The sequence below is a fragment of the Emys orbicularis genome, chromosome 3 (assembly GCF_028017835.1).
Source record: "Emys orbicularis isolate rEmyOrb1 chromosome 3, rEmyOrb1.hap1, whole genome shotgun sequence".
NCBI lineage: Eukaryota > Metazoa > Chordata > Testudines > Emydidae > Emys > Emys orbicularis.
Window position 1 is genome coordinate 174,129,513 of NC_088685.1, and position 20,348 is coordinate 174,149,860.

Below are 20,348 nucleotides of genomic sequence, written 5' to 3' on the forward strand. Positions count from 1 at the left end.
AAAGTAAGGTCAGGGTGAATATATATGACTAAACTTAGTGCTTTTTTCCTTTAAAGTGGTTGTGAGTCTTCCCAGTATTCTTTCTCTCCTCTCGCCTGTTGGCAGATAAAAGGCTTTCAGGAGGGAATAGAGAAGAGCTGGCAGTTTCACAGCAGCTGGAGAGAGCAGGGAATTTAGCGCCTAGTTGACTTTACCATAAGGGGCCCACTGATCAACTCAAGACCACCCTCCTTGCTCTGCACATCCCACAGCTGATTGTATGTGTTTGAGGATGGAATTCTTTTCTTCCAGGATACATTTGTGCCTCCTAGGAAAGGTATATTCTCATTTCTACATCAAGCCATTGGCCATTTCCTTCAGGGCAGGCACTTCCTCTAGGTCCTTCTTTCAGGCTGTTCTTTGCTGATGGGAAATGAGAGAGTCAGTTTGGGGCCTCAAAACATCTAAAGTTAAATGTGACTTTTTTTCAGTTATTTTCCCTGTCCCAGATAATATTTTTGTAATATCAGTGGTTAGGCATCATATAACTTAAAAGGGACACTCCCCTGGTTAGGCTTAAAAAGTGCCAGACTTCTCCTATATTGTACATCCATACTTCAAGGATGACTACTTTTTTTTTTTTTTTTTTTAAATTGAACCTTGCTGCATGGTAAGAGATTGACACCTGAATTGATGTTTTGAAAGCAAACCAGTTCATATGTACTATAAAACAACTTGTGAGCCACTTTGTATATAATACAACATGAATAAATCAACTGTGCACATTTTTAATAGGCATATTTAACACTAAAGAAAGAATCATTGATTATAAGGTCCCCAAAATATTCAAGTAAAGCCAGCACTGCTATCATACTAGTCAGGTGAACCTATAGGCCTAACAAGCTTTACAATATCTTTTTAAAGGTATTAAAATATATCTTATGTTATAAAATGTCCTATTTTTAAATTAGCTGGAAAAGAAGCACCTTCATACTAATACTATAAAATATGCTTGACATACATTAATAGGAATTAGTGTTGTTAAATTTTTGAATAAGAAGGTCACTATCAGATTCTTAGGATCATATTAAGCTTTCTCTAGAAAGCAACTGCAAATGTGATTAACATAGATGGTGACTTATTGCCTGTGATTTACTGTTCTCATTACATTAGGACATAGAGTTTAAGCTTATCCTTGTGTTTCAACAAGCTACTTATTATCATCTTGTTTTTATGAATTTAAAGGGACGTAGATCAGTCCGATATGGAGACTTCCAGTATTGTGATCAAGCAAAATCAGTAATAGTGGTGAGTGATCTTACATACTTAATCCATTCTTCTTAAATTCCCATAAAATGCTTAGTACAGCACAGTTTTGAAATACCATGTACTATTTTGATATTTTATGTGCAAAATATTAATTTTAACTAATAACTCTGTGGTGGAGGTTGAGGGTGGCAATACAATGCCTGTCTATACTTTCTTGCCTCTTTCTGTGGCCTAATCCTCATACCACTGCACTTCCAGAAACAAGAATCTCAGGTCCAGGGTAGTTTTGACAAATCATATTTCCACCTCTGTAATTCTCAATACTTAATCAGCATGTGGAATAATGTTTTTATTTCACTCTTAAAGAGCGGAAAATATCTCATGGAAATTCTCATATTTACAAACTTCTCCTTTTCTTGATGGCTTTTTTTCTTCAGTTTCTTGTTTTTAGGTACACTTGCATGAAAGGAGAATTTTTGTTACTTAGTTCATCTACTCTTAATTATTCCTTGCTTGAAATACTAATACTCTGTGATCACATTCAACTAGCTGTTGTCAGAGGGGATGACTTCAGGTTGGGAATAAGCCTCAGAAGAATATATTCATAGCAGCAAAGAACCCTGGGTTTTTTAATGCAAGTGTCATGAATAATAAAGGTTTATGTCTTATACATTTGTGCTTGTCCTTTTTTAAGCTTTAGAATCAGAAAATGCATATTTACCCATGAGGCATCAGTGATTCTCTTAGTGTATACATTGTAGCCTGTGCCTTATTTAACATCTAGAAATTTTTAAATTTTAGACTAAACTGAATACAAGTTTGCAAATTCTACTTTAGAATAACGTTAACAAATATTGCGGTCTAAAGAAAAGAGAGAAAATATTTCCAATCTCTAAGATTAAGTGTGTTACACAAATGTCTTTTTGTAGTTGATTTAAGGAACTGGGAAAATAATTTTCATGCTTCCAGATTGGAGCAGAGTTCTTACTGTGGAAATATTTACATCACTTTTTAAAGCAGTGCTTTCCAGTAAAGTCGTGGGGAATTCTCATTAAAATACATGGTATATGTCACAGTAGTTTTGAGACTACACATCAGATCATACAAGTAAAAGTAACGTATAAAGTGCTTAAGCTATCCTAGAATCTTACATTTTATCAGTTAACACCAATAAAGTCAAAGAACTGAATTTGTTGTGTGTGTTACTATGGTAAAAAATTAACTTTATCAGTGAAAGCATAAGTCACTGAAGTAGTTGACTGTTAAAACTTGTAAAACTGAAAATGTACTTAAGCTATAAAGATAAAAGTTGAATAATGTAAGGAAGACAAGCGAATTTATTCATAGGGAAATCTGTTTACCATCAGAGCTTTTCAAGTGAATTACCTGTGTGAAACAGTTTATTGTATGTATAGTATTAGACTATTTTGGTTTTCATTCAGTTTTACTAACTGAAGTGACTGTCTTCAAGTATTGAAGTATTTTGGAAAAAACATAATTTCATATCTCTGTGAACAGGCTTGCATGCTTGTTTAGGTTTCAGAAACATATATAATTACTTTTCAAAATTTGGCATTGTATTTAGTTGAAGGGACACCATCAACTTGAAAATTGCATTTCCATATCAGTTATCTTTACCTATTGTTGTTACTGTGCTACTAACCTTTGGGATTACTTGTAAGAGATCAAAGGGGAAATATATTTCTTTAATTTCAGTGTATTTACTTTGTGGATGATTAGTTTCACTATTTTCTTGGTAATCAGCTGCTGTGTCACTCTTACGCATTTGCTCTGGAGGGAGCTCACTTTGATACTTTCTGTCTGAGGTTTTTCAAGAGGGTGCTTATCAGTAAGAGGCAGGTATTAGATGTGTGCCGAGGAGGAGGAGGAAAGGTGGTGGGGAGGGGCAGCTAAGCATGTTGGGTGTTAGTTTTTGACCTGGCCAAAAGACCCTTCAAAACATCTTATTTTTTTTATTGAAAATTTTTATAACAAACTGTTATACTGTTTCAGTGCTCAGTCAGAAAATTATAAAGTGCACTCCTGTTTATCTGAATGGCCTGGGGGATATTCAAAATGTCTGGTTAACTGGGGTTCTGCTAATCGGAAGTGCTATTAACTAATATAGGCCTAATTTGGGTGGGGAAAGGGAGAACACACTATGGATATCAAAGGGAATTCAGAAAACTGGAATTATACTGGATTTTTGTTTTTGTTTGTTTTCAGCTAAAAAATTTAAGAATAAAATTGAGTTTTCCTTCTTAATGTACTATTGGAAATAATCCTGTGCTGGATGTGGAAGAACTATGATAGATTGCCTATTAATAATAGGTCTCCATTTTAATTTCAATGATCAAATGTTTTAATTTAGTGTATAGAATGCTGTGTGTTTCTGTACAACAAAACTTACCTTTTCTGATATTCACTTTTAACTAAGTTTCCCCCTTCTCTTTTCTTTTTTAAGAGAAATACCAGTCGCCAGACAAAGCCACTGAAGGTTCAGGTTATGCATTCATCTATTGTTGCCCATCAGAGCTTTGGTTTGAAGCTCCTGACTTGGCTTGGCAACGTTATTGGATATTCAGGTAGGCAAATTCAAACACTTCTGCTATAGACTAGAGGATAATTTAGAGGCTAACTTAATGCTAAAAAAATCATACTTTTTTTTTATATTAAAACAGCTTACCTCAAATACATAACATGTTAGACTAACCCATTAATAACTTTTGACACACTTCATCCTATTGTCCACGCATGGATTTGTGCTCCCTGACTCCCATATGAAAGTGCTTTATGTATTCAACATACTAAAATTGGTGGAATTGAGCATAAACAGTTTGAGAATTGCTGTTGAGTTGTGTGTGCTAACAGCGTACCCCTCAGCCCTTGATCACTTTTAAATGAATGAAATAAATTAAAACATGGACACCTTGAATAGATGTGAATAATATTCCTTTTTTTATTTAATGAGAACTGATTGTTTCATATCTGTCACAGTATAACTAGAACAGCAAAAGTGTACTTAATGTTCTCAAATCCAAGGAGTGTGAGGGAGGAAGTGAGCCAATGAAGCACTGAACAGATGTTCAGAAGAAGATTCCCTCTGTAGAAGGAGGGAATCAAGGTATGCAGTCTCATTTCATGGGGAGTATCTTGTGAATTCTAGATGAAGGGCTCTCTTCCCTCTCATACAACAGCATTCTTATGGTTGTGGTTAGGGAAAAGGAAGTAGGTAAATATAGCTTATTAATGAATTATGGGCATAACTTTTGATTTGGTTCCATCTGTGGGATTTACATGGCACTATGGTCCTGTTTAAAGAGGACTCTGTTAATGTGAACTAGGTACCTTTAATTTCATTCCTGCAATGGCCACCCTGGGAAGTTACAGTGCAGCAGTTCACATCCCCATAGTCTGAACTACGGGGCCATGTAGACGCAACCTATCTCTTAGCCAACTGTAAAGGGACAGAAGTGGATTAAGAGGGAGGGGCTTTGGCATGGTTATCGAAATACAGCTATAACCCCACTAAAAATTATTGTGCTGTGTATGTCCAATTATTCTCTAGGGTTATTAGCATAGTGTTTATGCCATCACCTACAACATCATAGAATCATAGGACTGGGAGGGACCTCGAGAGGTCATCTAGTCCAGTCCCTTGCACTCATGGCAGGACTAAGTATTATCTAGACCAACCTTGACAGGTGTTTGTCTAACCTGCTGTTAAAAACCTCCTATGATGAAGAGTCTACAACCTCCCTAGGCAATTTATTCCAGGGCTTAACCACCCTGACAGGTAAGAAGTTTTTTCTGATGTTCAATCTAAATCTCCCTTGCTGCAATATAAGCCCATTGCTTCTTGTCCTATCCTTAGCGGTTAAGAAGAACAGTTTTTCTCCCTCCTCCTTGTAACAACCTTTTATGTACTTGAAAATTATTATCATGTCCCCTCTCAGTTTTCTCTTTTCCAGACTAAACAAACCCCATTTTTTTTCAATCTTCCCTCATAGGTCATGTTTTCTTAGACCTTTAATCATTTTTGTTGCTCTTCTCTGGGCTCTCTCCAATTTGTCCACATCTTTCCTGAAATATGGTGTCCAGAACTGGACACAATATTCCAGTTGAGGCCTAATCAGCGTGGAGTAGAACAGAAGAATTACTTCTCGTGTCTTGCTAAGAACACTCCTGCTAATACATTCCAGAATGGTGTGGTTTTTTTTTTTTTTTGCAACAGTGTTACACTGACGACTCATATTTAGCTTGTGGTCCACTATAACCCCCCGATCCCTTTCTGCAGTACTCCTTTGCAATCATTTCCCATTTTGTATGTGTGCAACTGATTTTTCCTTCCTAAGTGGAATACTTTGCATTTGTCCTTATTGAATTTCATCCTATTAACTTCAGCCCATTTCTCCAGTTTGTTCAGATCATTTTGAATTTTAATCCTATCTTCCAAAGCACTTTCAACCCCTCCCAGCTTGGTATCATGTATACATTACCATATCTAATTATGCATTAGTTTGAATGATTGGACATGTAGTTCATTTTCATATAATTTAATATATAAAGTTACGGAAATCAAAATTTTCTGACTGGGTGGTGGTAGTGCATGTGTTTGGTAATATACTGCACGTGCTATATATCTGGATTTATTGTGAGTATGAACTAATGGAGAGGCAAATGGAATATACAGTTTCGAGGAATGTTTACTCTGATTTTCAGGCAAAACTTTCAACCTGGCATTATCTGTATCTCCTTTTTTGTGAGCTCAATTTTGTTGCGCAATTAATTGTGCTAGCCACTTAGAAGACCAAGTACCAGATTGCACCTGCATATAAGTGACTTAAACATCTGAGTGAAAGTGAGGGTCAAATAATGTGGCATCTGCAATTATACCTACAGTTTTGTGCCCACAACTGACTAAATTAAACCTTTTTATGATTCAGAAGGAAAAAAAATTGTATATTTGCTGGTGAGAATAATATGCTTGCATCCTAATTTCTGAACTCTATATATTGGTAGGAAATAAGACTTGGTTCTCTTGTAGTTATTTTGCTGAATGATTTAAGCACCTCGGAAATGCAATATTGTACTCTCTGAGGTCTCATCTTATGAAATGGGAGTTAGAAATTTAAAAATGGTCGTCTTTGGCCTTTGTACTCTTGCTCCCGGCCCATCCAGATTCTCCCCACCAATTTGTGCAAACCTCAGATCCGCTGAGCACCTTTCACAGGGTCTGAAGGAAGGAGGGGAAAAATGTGCTGCAGAGGTGGTTGAGCCCCAATTCTGCATTGGCAGAAGGAGAGCCACATATGAAGGGTCTATTCTGTCCACCCATCTAGGAGTAATGATCTGGGCCTTCATATTTTGTGAAATGAATGTCAAGCCTTTGCCAGTGCATGAAGCTGAAAGCTTATTCTGGCATTTACATAATGGGATGCAAACTCCTGAATAAACCAACAATAAACTAGCAAACATATAGTTCTTCTTATCCTTTTGAAAATAAACTGTCTAGTCACCTTTTATTGGACAGTGTGGTGGAGTTCTTATTCCTCATCTTTCCCAATATAAGAACGAACAAACTGAATGCTAGGAGTTTAGTGTGCATCCACAGTGGGGGGATTGTTATAGCTGCACATGAAATGAAAAGGTCACTCCCCTCCCATTATCACCATGCTGAACAACCTGTCGTAATCAGACTCCTTCAATAGGACATAGAAAGGGAAAAGTGTAATCTGTCGGCATTATTCCTTTTAGTTGGATGTTTTATGTTGGTCAACCTGCTGTAAAATTTTAAAAAGGAATTTGAAGCAAATCATGTTGTGCAGCAGTCTCCTGAGACCCATATTAACCTTATGTAGTACTGGAAAGTCCTTTTTACAAAATGTGTGTGGTTATAGAAGCATAACTGGAACAGCATATTGAATAGCAAATGGGGAGATTGCCCTAAAGATCCTACTACCTAAGTAGGTTTCATATTTCTGAAATGTTCCTATGGGCCCGCCACTCTGATAATCTCTAACCTTGTCTCTTGGTGACCACGTTATCCCTCTGATGCCATCCTCAACTGCTCAACATGACTTGGGCAATAAAATAGTTCCATTAAAAATATACCACTATTTAATCCCTGTCCTTTCTAAAAAAAAAACCCACTATTTTTGATATAGTTGCAGAAAGCATGTTTGTGATTTAATAATAATTATTGTGAATGGACTTCTTACTGCAGAGTTTTAGTTTGTATCTTTCTGGCACCCTTGTCTTCTCCCCCCCCCCAGTTACATAGACTTTTTTTACTTTGAAGTACATTTCATATGTTGCTTAAAGAAGAAATATCTAGGAAACTTTTATGTTTGTTTTTATGGAGGAGACAATTGTTGCTTTTTAAATGCAGGAAGTTTTGAGATTTGTTTCTGATGAACTCCCTCTAGCAATCTAAGCTGATAGAGAAGAGTTCTGACTCTTACAACTGTTCACCAGGTTTGGACAAAAAGTACAGTCTCCTTTTAAAATCCAAACCCAAACTGTTTGCCCTAGATATAAAAAAATGTAACATTGAAAAAAATCTCTGTAGGGAGAGGAAAAAATAAAACTCTATTTGTATCCATTAGCGCTGACCTGTGCACAGCTCCTATTAAATTAACAGGGTTCTGCACATCCACTGGGTTCCATGCTTAGAGCCCTGCGTAGATACAAAATTTGTATCCGCATCAGATCCGCAAGCTGCAAAAATGTGGATATCTGCAGATTTGCAGGGCTCTATCCATGCTCACTGATCCACTAGGACTAGGGCTTAGAATTCTGCTTTGGGAAAGTACATGCATAATGATTATTGCTATCAGTGTGATCAATTCACAAACGGAAATGTAAACTTCCACCTTGGAACTTCTTATTTTAGGATGATAGAGTTTGTTTCTTTTGTTTGGAAACAGTATTAAACTGTTGCTTTTTGAGTAGATTGTGAGCAACAGCATACATTGTGTCATAATTACCATCCTTCATCCTTCCCAAAGACCCGCAGAAGAGGAGGCTTAGGGGCTAATCTTTTTGGAAATAAATCATGGGATTCTGTTGTTGGCAAATATTAATTGCAGCTTTTTTCCCATAAGAGATTAATTGAATTTCCAGGTTTTAATCCTCAAAATTCCCCTTTCCCATCAGTAAATTAAAAGGGAAAATTTGTTGGTTCTCATTGCTAAAATTGTCCGGGCATTGATTAGATTTTTCCCCCCATGAAAATCCATTATTAGAAAACATCTTTTGGGGAACGGGGTTTTGTTTATATCCTGTACATTCACATACATAGAGAAACTTTCAGTTTTATAATTCAGCCAATTATAATAAAATGGCATTTGGGGATATACTTCTAAAGCTTTCTACTCAAAACCCCCACTTGTGGGCCAAGCCTGGTTGCATGAGATTGGTGCAGATACCAGAATTTGGATGTATATAGTATTATAAAAGGGGAAGGTCATAAAATTAATGGGATTAAATTAAGAGGTTTTTTTATATTCATTAAATTCTCCAATAGTGAGATATGTTAACCTGTGAAATAAACTCTCAACAAAATAAGTGGAAGCTATTGGTAAATTTATAGTGAATGATCCTGTATTGGACAAACCTATTAAGTCATCTAGTTTATCTTTGTGACATCTCCAGGTTTTGAAACATTGGAAGCATGTAGTCTTCATGAGCTATTTCTAACGTGTATTTATTCATCAGCTGCTGGGTGTGGGGCATTGTATAAAAACACATAAAGTGAAAAAGTTTGTTTAAAATGGTGTAGGTAGCCATTTTTGTAATGTTCTTCATCCATTGAACTGATAAAGAACCTAGTTTCCTTTGCATCTTCCTTTCTCTTTCCTGGTCTCTTTCATGATAAAACACAACCATTTTCAGACCTGGGTGTTTAAAATTAGGCTCCTAGAACTACATTTATGCAGCTAAATCAAGATGGACTGATTTTTTTTCAAAGGTGCTGAGCCCTTGATTTCACTGGGATTTGAGAGTGCTCAGAGCTTCTGAAAATGAATCATTTATCTGTCTAAATGGCTTAAGGAACCTAATTTTAGACACCTGAGTTCAAAAAATTTTGGCTCATAACTTGTCATGATAACAGTTTATATGCAAACAGTTCTTGAAACAATTTGCTTTTAGTAGTTAACTTCCTCGAGAGGAAAAATGTACACTCATTAAGCCTGGGATAAGGAGTCAGGAGACTTAGGTCTCTGCTCAGATACAGATTTATTATCTTAGTATCTAGGGGCAGAAGTACATGAATTTAGGGTGGGATTTTTTTAAAAGCGCAATTTATGCACATTGAAAAATCACATCCTTAGTTTGGTAGTCTTTCAATGTAACTGGATATTTTATTAAAGGGAAAAATAATTGCCCCTCCTAATTTCCGGTGCAGCCATCTGTAGGCAGAAATGCAACACTTTTGCTGCATGGGAGGCCAGACATTGGAGTCTTCTGCTCATCCTGCTGAAAGCACACTAACGTCCTTGCACAGGAGTGGAGAGATAGAATCGTGCTGGACCAGGTGAACAAGGAGGATATGGTCAATTGGTTCCTGTAGATTAGGAAGCCACTGACTAAAAGACATGGGAAGTAGGAACCAGTGTTTATGTCCACTGCTCCAACAGGCCTTTAATCCTCTGCCTTATTCACTTTGAGTGTGCCCATGATCAGTTTATAATAGATATGCGCCTGCCCTGGCTCTCCCCTTCCCCCAGAATTAACTCTTATTTCACTTCTTATTATGAGAGGACAGTTCAAAAGCAAAAGAAAGTGGACGCTATATTTCAGGCCTTGGTTATTTTTGCTTGGTGAGATTAAAAAATATATAAAGATGTACACTCAGTATATTATGTAAACTTCCATTATGGTACATACACGTTTAAAAGTAACTTTTTAATATTAACTAACTTTTGTATATTTATTCCGTGATTTGTTTTTGTTAAGATGGCCTTCGTCGAATATTGTGTCAGGTTGGTTTACAGGAGGGACCAGATGGTGAAAATTCTTCTCTTGTTGATAAACTAATGCTGTCTGATTCTAAACTGTGGAAAGGTGAGTCGTCTCCCACTTTTTTAAAGAAAATGACTTTGTATGTGCTAATAGAAAGCACTCTGGTGACCACTTTATTTTGTTGAATCTGTTCATGTTTTAGGCAGTTTTTATTGCCATCCATTATAAATGCAATTGCCTGTTTACAGATATACTGTGTTTTACCTCGTCCCAAATTTGGATTATGCTGAATTGTGAAATTATGGGATGGCCCTTTCAGCACTATATTGAAGGTGGAGTAGAGCTTTCTGTTTAGAACAGACTTCTAGAGCTGTAAAATTTACATGTGTATACATATTGACCTGAAAATTGCTATGCCAGTTGAAGGCCCAGAGTAGAGACAGTAGCACAAATATGCAGTCCTTTGGGGTTCCTGAGACAGAGGCACATTCCTCCAAAATGGTCTAATTTTAAAATTTGCTGGTTCTGTATAAAGACAGACAGATGCAGAGCTATTGTTTCAGGCTGTATTCAAACCCATTGAGCCGAGAACACCCTATGGAAATGACTGCAGCAGTTCACATACCTGTAAGTCTCCTGTGCTGCTATTCCAAAGTGCTTTAAAATCCACAGGTTTAATATGATTGGCCTGAAAATTGTTGTCAGTTCAGGGAGTGTGGTAGAGAGTCTGATGCAAATTTTGAGCCCTTTGGTCTAGGGCATCCTGAGATACAGCCCCTCCCCACCCCTCCAAAATGACCTGTTTTTAAAATGACATTTGAAACAAACGTTAGAAAACAAGGAAAGATGTAGTTTGCTCCTGTGGCAGTGAATGGGAATATAACAGAACATTACCAATCCCAAACACATGCCACTTTCTTGATGCCTCCACAACTCCAGATCTACGTGCTATTGATGTGTTTCCAGGTACCCTCGCTGTGCACAACGTTGGTCTGAGGAGTAGTAGACGGGATTGGCAGACATCTCCCTAGGTGCTAAGTGTATGTTTACACTGCAATTAAAAACCTATGGCTGGCCTGTGCCAGCTGACTCAGGGTAAGGGGCTGTCTAATTGCAAGGTAGACATTGGTGCTTGGGCAGGAGCCCAGGCTCTAGGACACTGTGAGGTGGGAGGGTCCAAATGCTCAGGCTGTAGCCCCTTGCCAAATATCTACACCGCAATTAAATGACCTCTTAGCCTGAGCCAGAGCTAGCTGGCACGGGTCAGCTGCAGGTGTCTAATTGTAGTATAGACCTACCCTAAGGCTATGTGTACGCTGCCCCTCAGTTCAGACTGTGTGGGTATGAATAGCAGTGTGCACTAACGTGCTGCACTGTAACTCTGCAGGTGCAAATTAAATGGTTCCTAGCCAGGACTTCTGTGTTCTAATTCCACTTCTGCCATTGACTTCTTTGGTGTCCTTGGTCAAGTGGCTTTCTTTACCTCCATTTCCCCACCTGCAAAATGGAGATAATGACACTGACCCACCTCACAGAGGAAATTAGGCTGATGATGATTATACGTTAATGTGAACTAGGAACCTTTTAGATTGTGTCCGCAGCACTCACATGAGGGAGTTACAGTGAAGTGCTTTGTGCACTGTTCACACCCCTATGGTCCAAACTGCAGAGCAGTGTAGACAAGCCCTTCAACTAAATGAAGGATAATGTGATGCAGACTCTGTGTGAGGGACTCATTAGAGCAGGGTTTTAAGTACACTTTAAAGTTTCTCCCTTACTGCTTTCTTTCATCCTTCCTGCTGACCTCCAAATGTCGAGGAAATGTATAGCACTGTAAACTGATTCCCATTCTAATGGTTCCAGTAGGCAAATGAGAAGAGTTAGGGTTGCATGTAGCATGGGAAGAATGGCCCTACTTGTACTTTTCCTGATTTTCTAATACTTTATTTTGTGTGGTTGAGTATTTTCCTTGTCTTCAGAATTTTCTGTTTTTGGCTGCAAACTTCAGTGTTCTTGAAGCTTATGAGGCACTGATAATTGACCATCTCTTCCCTTTACCAGAGGTTTTTTGTTGTTGTTGTTGTTGTTGCAGAATCTCACATGTAAACAGGCTGTAGAATGAAAGATGAGATTTCTATTGTAACTTTTGGAACTACACCTCTACCCCTATATAACGCTGTCCTCGGGAACCAAAAAATCTTACCGCATTGTAGGTGAAACTGCGTTACATCAAACTTGCTTTGATCCCCCCCGGAGCGCTACTTTACCGCGTTATATCCGAATTCGTGTTAGATTGGGTCGCGTTATATCGGGGTAGCGGTGTATTTGCCAATTTTCAGGGGGAACAAATATCTATAATCATTCCACATCAAACAATTTAAAGTGTTTAATTATTGGTATTTGACTTAAAACTGATCTATAAAGCTTTTGTTTTTAAAAACGATGTTAACAACTGAATTAGTGGCAGAATTTATGTGGAGAAATAGTAAAAATAACACAAACATATATTTTAAAACCTAAGAAGGAACTATTTCAGAACTATTATCTGACAAATCCTGAGTTCACTGTTTTTTGTATTTCCTTGCAACAGTTGACTCTGTCCTTAATGGTGCTGAAAAATGTAGGGAAGAAGAAATAACCCTACAGGAAAAGTACTTTTGGGGTGGACCTGAAGCTTTTCCTCTCCATTTTCTACCAACTGCCAAATGTTATCAAAGCACTCTTCCCTCTGGATTGGAGGGCAGAATTTCTACTTTCTTTACGAGGCTACCATTACAGTTGCTTCTATAATAATCTGACAGTCAGTAATGGCAAAATAATATGTAACTTTTCTTAACAGGAGCTAGAAGCATGTACCATCAGTTATTCATGAGCAGTCTACTTATGGATTTGAAATACAAGAAACTTTTTGCTATCCGGTTCGCAAGAGTAAGTAACTTTCTTATGATGAATGGAAAATGCTTCAAAATATAGCCTAGAAAACAGTTTCAAGTAGAACATACAAAACTAATGATACTCTGTTAGGAATATTGGTTGGGATTTTTGTTTGCCTTTTTGATAGGTGAAACTCTTTAAATGAGAACTTCTATTGATTTCCTTCTGTGTTCAAAAACTTAGTTATCATAGTACCTTACCACCTGTCAAGAAAATAGGTCTTTTGGGTTCCCGATCTAATGCTGTTGTTAGATCATCTCTAACACAGAATGCATCACCTCTGATGTTGTTTCCTTCCAAACCAGCCATCTAGGGGCCCATTACTTGAGAAACAATCATTAACCATTGTTGGTAGTGCTACCCATAAGTGACCTCTGAAAGTCAACTAGACTTAATATTATTTCTTGCAATAACTAATTTTTGAGATGCTTTTAATCAGCTTTCAGAGATTCTGCTCACTCTTGCCTCAAACAAATAACTTATTTTTAATTAGTAAGTAAAATATTATTAGTCTTCATAGTGATAATTAGAATGGGTGAGTAGATTTTATGCATGTGTAACGCCGACAGACTGTTAGCAAAGGCGATAGAGCAGACTCATAATCTCTCTTTCTCTCTGTGGTCTCAGTGCCACTAGATGGGACAGAACACCACACCCAGAAGGTGTGTGGGTTACATACTTCCCCAGCTGAGGAAGCACGTCCAGAGCTTCAGAGACTTCCCAGTTGAAATCCTGGATGAGTCCACTTGTAACGCTGACAGACCCCGGTTATTGACGGGCAAGATCGAACCTGGGACCTCTGGAGCTTAGTGCATGAGCCTCTTCCACATGAGCTAAAAGCCAACTGGCTGTTAGCTAAGGCTATAGAGCAGACTCATAATCTGTCTCTCTCTAAGTGGTCTCAGTGCCACTAGATGGGACAGAACACCACACCCAGAAGGTGTGTGGGTTACACATGGGCTGGTAAATTGTCATCCCACTCTGCAAGGTTTCCTCTTAATGATGGCTCAGTACCAATGTATATCATAGTGTTGAATACCCCCAGTGCAGACATTGAATTTAAAGCAAACATCAGGTCAGTGTGGATTAGAGGTGAATTTCCCCCTTGTTGTTTAGAATTACCGGCAGTTGCAGAGAGATTTTATGGAGGATGATCACGAGCGGGCAGTGTCGGTGATTGCTCTATCTGTCCAACTCTTCACTGTACCTACTCTGGTGAGTAGTGCTTGCCTTTTTTAAAAACTGATAGTTGGCACTCCTTGCCTTTTTTTGCCTCCTTCTTAATAGAACTATGAGCGATTGCAGAGTGATTATGTGAAAGATGACCACGACAGAGAGCTCTCAATTGCTGACCTCTCGGTACAGATATTCACAGTGCCTTCACTTGTAAGTACTAAAGACTAAAAAAAGAAACTCCTTTTTTTGTTAGGAGCTGCACTAAGATCTTGAGCTTATAGACCACTAGATTTCTCTGAATGTTTGTAGTACTACTGTGCAAATCAGTGTGCTGCTGGCTTTATGAAAACTAATTAGTAGTTTGTAAATATAGGTACAATTTACTAAGTGGAATTGGACCTATGCTGCTAAATTTTGAATCTGTATCAGAACTTCCCAGAGTACATGGGTATATGGGACCTATTCTTTTGTTTTGGACACGTCTCTTAATTTTTTTCCATTAATGAATATATAGAGAGAGATTACCACTTAATAAATACAGTAGTTTTAACTTTTGACTATGCCAAATGTCCATGCTAGGTGTTGTAGGGTGTGTTTACAGAGCACACTGCTCCATGGTGTGGCACTGCAGCTACCATACCTCAGTTCTCTTCTTGATTCTCCATTCCACCCATACGCAGCCAGGAATGTTCACATAAGGTTCCCTGTCTTGGGGTCTGATTTATTAAATCCTCACAGAATAAATCTGCAGTTCCTTTGGCCTTTCTAGGTTCAAATTCTTCTTTCCTTGGGGCTTCCAATTTATCCTTCCTTCAGGCTATCTTTCTCTCAGCTCCCCAGTTCTCTCTATGCCTGAGGACATCAGACAATCTCACTCCATCCTCTGGGCTTCTCTGGCTTCCCCAGCCCACCACCATCCTGGTTCTACCACAGGAGAACCTCCTTGCAGATCTCTCCTGACTCGTGGTTCCCCTTGACTGTGAACTGAGAACACTCCTTTTTAACTTAAGTGGACAGACCAACCTGTTACAACAAGCTTTCTATTAAAAATCAACTACTGCCTTTTGCAGAATCTTGAAAACTTTTTTTCTAACAGAAACATGTCTGTCTGTATATCATAAATTATTTTTTAAAGTGAAGAATACTTAAAAAGAGTAGATGAACTCAACAGAGATTCTATCTTCATGAAGACGTCTTTGGAAATTAAATAAAATGAGGAAAGAAAATCTGACTTGCATAGAATGTTTCTAAAAAGAATGCTGTTGGAAGTTTTCCAAGTGGAATCAACTTAAAGGTAGATCTAAATTTCTGAGACTGTATGGAAATCATGGCGGTCAGGTAGGTGTCTTAAGAACTGATTTCAGGATAACTGTTCTAAATTGTGATTTGTTTTTAACAGTTTTCTAGGTGCTGGAGGTGTCAGCTGGTAATTCTTACCTCTTGATTCAGGAAGTCAGGGTTCTCTTTCTAGCTCTGTCACTGACTTGCCCTGTGTGCTAGGGCATACCACTTAAACTCAGTTTGCTCTTCTGTAAAATGGTATCACCACCATTTGCGCTGGTATTGTGGGGCTTATCTAGGTAATGTTAGTAAAATACTTTGAATAATTTAAATAAAAAAATACGTTTTAAAGCATGTTCCCAAAATAAAATATTTTTTTAAAAAGTGTTGTGTTATCAGAGAGAGAGAAGCCTAAAAGAGGTGAGAGTTGTAGCCATAAGGATTGAGACAAAGAAAAAAAAATTTTTTTTTTAAGTATGAAGGTAATATTTTAAAAAATAAGATCAATTACATTAGAGTCAAAAGCCTCAGTCTCATTTCCAGGTTCTTTGCTAGCACATTTCCCCAGCTAAAGCCATTATGTATTGGCTTAACTTAATTAACCCTATTAATCCTATTAAAAATTGCTCTTGTACAACACTGTCACTTGGTTGTATATGCAATATAATCATGTACTTTGTATGGCCTTGATCCAGCAAGGTATTTAAGCATGTGCCTGACTTTTAAGCACACAAATAATCGTTTTGGATTCTGTGGGATTGCTCATGTACTTAAAGTTAGACATATTTCTAATTACCTTGCTGAATTAGGGACCAATCCTTCAAGATGACCACACACTTACATTAGACTGCATTTTTGGTTTAATTTTTTATCACTTAGTGCTTTTTTTGTGTATAGTGTAGTAAATTATCAGGGCACTTAAAAACATGTTTAAACTGGTGAATTAAATTAAAGAATGGAAAGTCCTCAAAAAAGGTAGTGGGCAAAATTTTCAGAAGGGCCTCTGTGATGTAGGAGCCTAAGTTCCATTGAAAGTCCATGGCACTTAGACCCCTTAATCAATTACTAGGTGCTGAAAAGTTTACCCAGTAAACAACTGTGAAGAGGAAGCAGGAATATCTTTCTGGTCTTTTGTTTGCAGCCTCAGCATTCAGACCCAAATAAATTAATTGATTTTCTTTGGCAATATTGTAGAAAATCTTTTGGGGTATTTATTTTCTTACTATAGTGACTAGAAGTCCCAATTCTACACCAGGACCCCATTGTGTCTAGTGCTTACAAACCCAGAACAAAAAGATGACCCTTATCCCCATCACATCTTACAATCTAAGTACAAGACAAGAGGCAACAGGTGGATTCAGACAAATGGGGGAGGACAAAGAAATGCGACAGTATTGATCAGCATGATAGACAGAGGGTAGCCTGTAGATAGTTTTGCCGATGGCTTTTTATTTTCTCCTATGAACACCGTTTTAAAGTAATGTTAAAATATAGAGGAACGCCAGCAAAATAAATGGTTTGGCAGAAAAGGCATAGATTTTACTGGTAAAAATGCAATATTAATTTAGCCTCTTTCTCCTATCAGTAATGTCTGTTGATTGCAACAAACTTTAATGTACTTTGGCATAGGCTCGAATGCTGATAACAGAAGAAAATCTTATGACCACGATCATCAAAACTTTTATGGACCACTTAAGGCACCGTGACATCCAGGGCAGGTTTCAGTTTGAACGATATACTGCCCTTCAAGCTTTCAAATTCAAGCGGGTTCAGAGCCTTATTTTCGATCTCAAGTAAGTATCTCAATATTAATCAAATTAATGAGTACTTCAAAAAATGATTAAAACTAACTCACAGATTTGTTTCTACTGTATTCAGGTTTGTGTTGATAAGCAAGCCAGCTGATTGGACAAATGACTTGAGGCAAAAGTTTTTAGAGGGGTTTGATGCCTTCTTAGAGTTACTAAAGTGTATGCAGGTATGTGAATCTGTGAATTTTTAAAAAAAAGCACCATTCATTTTCTGTCTTAGTAAAATGAGTATTGTCAGATGTAGAACATTTTGTTTTTCATTAGTAAAATTGTTACTTCATAGTACTTGTAATCCTCAGGAAATTAATATAATTTCCTTTATCTGTTGACTTCAGTGCAGTTTGGTTGAATTACACCGCTGTTAGAATCACAACAAATGTTCCTAAACTTTGTGTCTGTAAAGTATGCATTAACTTCGTTTTGTGTATGTGGGGGGAGGGAGAATCAAAATAAGGGTGCCAGTTTATGTATTTGATGCTATAACACAATGAGGCAGTGCACATTTAAATGTTTGAGTAAAGTCAGACTGCTCTGTCTTAACTAGCTTTTACTATATGTGAGTGTGCCAGATATTTGTTGTTTGAGCATTACCAAGTGTACTCAGCTCTGTACAAACATATTGGGAAACGGAGTCCTTGTCCCAAGGAACTTTATGAATATACACACATGATGGTATCCTCTACTGTAATGTTTTTTGATCCTTTAATACATTACATGTTATACTAACTTTTTAAAAGTATTTTGAGACTAATGATGTTTTTATAAGGACAAACTACTAGTAGGGCAGAAAGGCCTGACCAAACAACACTCACTCTTCAGTGCTCAGTGACTGGATAGTATGCTTCTCCCAGAAAACTTTAGCTTTTGTTCATCCTTTTAATAAATTCATTTTTGCTGAGGGCATTCCATCATAATCAGACCACACTTGAATGTCCTTTTGGATTTTAAATTATTCTGATCCACAAACTTAATAAAAAATAAATCCCTAAAAACATCTTTAACAAACTGAATTTGGTATTTAGAGGTTTTTCCTTTTTAAGGTTTTGCCTCTTGATTAAAGACCTATATAGAGAGAATTCATGACTGAGTCTTCAATTCAAGATGCTTCCTAAATCAAAAATAGGATTAAATTTGGCTCTTTGATTTCTCTCCAGATTTTTTCTATACTTTTGTGATATGAGCAGAATGTTTAAACTGTGTAAGTAATTACTCACTTAGTCTTATGTTAGCACCAGTAGGGGTTTTTAATAACAGTTAATCTGTATGATTCTTTGTGGTTTTTAGGGTATGGATCCAATAACTCGTCAAGTAGGACAACATATCGAAATGGAACCAGAATGGGAAGCAGCATTTACATTACAGATGAAATTAACGCATGTTATTTCAATGATGCAGGACTGGTGTGCTTTAGATGTAAGCTGTTTCTGCTTTTATATATGAAGGGAGATGTAGGTAGATGAATATCTAATTAATAGCAATAGAACAAACATACATACCTGCACACACTTATTTTGTCCAGAAGCAGTATTTTTAATCTGTGATGGATTAAATCTACATAGGGTTTGAATTAGCAAAAAACCTGTGTGTTTCTTGGAATGGACATAGATCACTGTGAACATTTTGGAGTTCAGCTAAGTATCCAAAAGTTTGTATTGACACGATACCTTAAGAGTATCATTACTGGAGAAGAAAGGCGAATAATTTTGTAATAGAGGAGTTATCAGGTCCCATGCCCTCTTGATGCCATCCAGAGAGGAAAACAGATTGCTGAACTCTAACAGAATGATCTGCAATCCCTCTGATGACGATTCCCTCCTTAAATGGACCTGCTGAGTAGGACTTCATATGTGGTGAGGGCTCCTTTTAGAACATATGAGCCCAGAATAGTCAAATATTAAATTTGACTTTAAACTGTAAATATTCTTGAGAACCCACCATAATCATGCACATTGTTAGCAGGCTCATATAGTGACAGGTACACGGTAAACTCTGATACATACTACTATTTAATCAGACTTAGCTTGGTGATTTGTGTCCTCTTTAATGAGTGAACAGCACTTGGGAAAGAGAGGAACCACTGACCTTCTGTGCTAATAAGGAAATCTTTAATGTTAAAATAGTAAGATTATATTAAGAAAAGTAAAAAAACTTTGCATTGAGAAAAAATAAACACAGAGCAAGTATTTTTGCACTTCGTTTGTTATAGACTGTACATCATTTGAAAGGGCTCTGTTTTCTTCATGATGTTTGTAAACCACAATCTTTTTTTGTAGGAAAAAGTACTTATTGAAGCTTATAAGAAATGCTTGACTGTGCTGATGCAGTGCCACAGTGGCTTTACTGATGGTGAACAGCCTATCGTTCTCAGTATATGTGGACATTCTGTTGAGACCATCAGATACTGTGTTTCTCAGGAAAAAGTTAGCATTCATCTCCCAGTTTCTCGTTTACTTGCAGGTAGGAATGAACCTGATTTTAAAAATTGTTTCAGAAAATTAAATAACACATGTATGCACATATCTGTGAGCATGTGAGACACATATAAGAGATTATATGCCATCTGAGGATAGCCAGAATACAGTGTACTCTTGCCATCTCCCCCAGCCTTCCCCAAGATATCTCCATGCCAGGGGCTGTGGGAAGAGAGGTGTAGGATATGGCTATGCTGGCTCTGTGCCTGATTAGAGACCCCTTTATGCCCTGGGAATCCCCAACAGGGGGTTTGCAGGGGTTTCTGCTCCTTTTGTGTCACCTCAATGGAACAAAGGGGAGTAGAACAGGGCAGAGGATCTGCCCCAAAGTATGGATTATGGTTCCATGCCGTTTTTGAAATATGTTCAGGCCTCAGTCTGAAAAGTTTGGACACGACTGTATTAGAGAAATGGCTGCAAAATATATCTATGCATTACAACTAGCATTGTTCATCAGGAA

At 37.5% G+C, this 20,348-nt stretch overlaps 1 protein-coding gene across 4 annotated transcripts in view; it reads left to right on the forward strand.

Annotated features, from left to right (window-relative positions):
• UBR2 (ubiquitin protein ligase E3 component n-recognin 2) overlaps window positions 1-20,348 on the forward strand; it is a 109,254-nt gene that overhangs the window by 20,526 nt on the left and 68,380 nt on the right. For 2 of the 4 annotated variants that reach the window (XM_065400323.1, XM_065400322.1), the window contains exons 7-15: window positions 1,225-1,287; window positions 3,713-3,833; window positions 10,210-10,317; window positions 13,055-13,143; window positions 14,437-14,535; window positions 17,236-17,399; window positions 17,485-17,584; window positions 18,702-18,830; window positions 19,691-19,874. In XM_065400323.1, coding sequence (XP_065256395.1) covers window positions 1,225-1,287; window positions 3,713-3,833; window positions 10,210-10,317; window positions 13,055-13,143; window positions 14,437-14,535; window positions 17,236-17,399; window positions 17,485-17,584; window positions 18,702-18,830; window positions 19,691-19,874 — 1,057 coding nt within the window. Of the gene's footprint in view, window positions 1-1,224; window positions 1,288-3,712; window positions 3,834-10,209; window positions 10,318-13,054; window positions 13,144-14,265; window positions 14,365-14,436; window positions 14,540-17,235; window positions 17,400-17,484; window positions 17,585-18,701; window positions 18,831-19,690; window positions 19,875-20,348 lie in introns of all 4 variants that reach the window. The other 2 variants (XM_065400325.1, XM_065400324.1) reach the window with 2 other exon arrangements.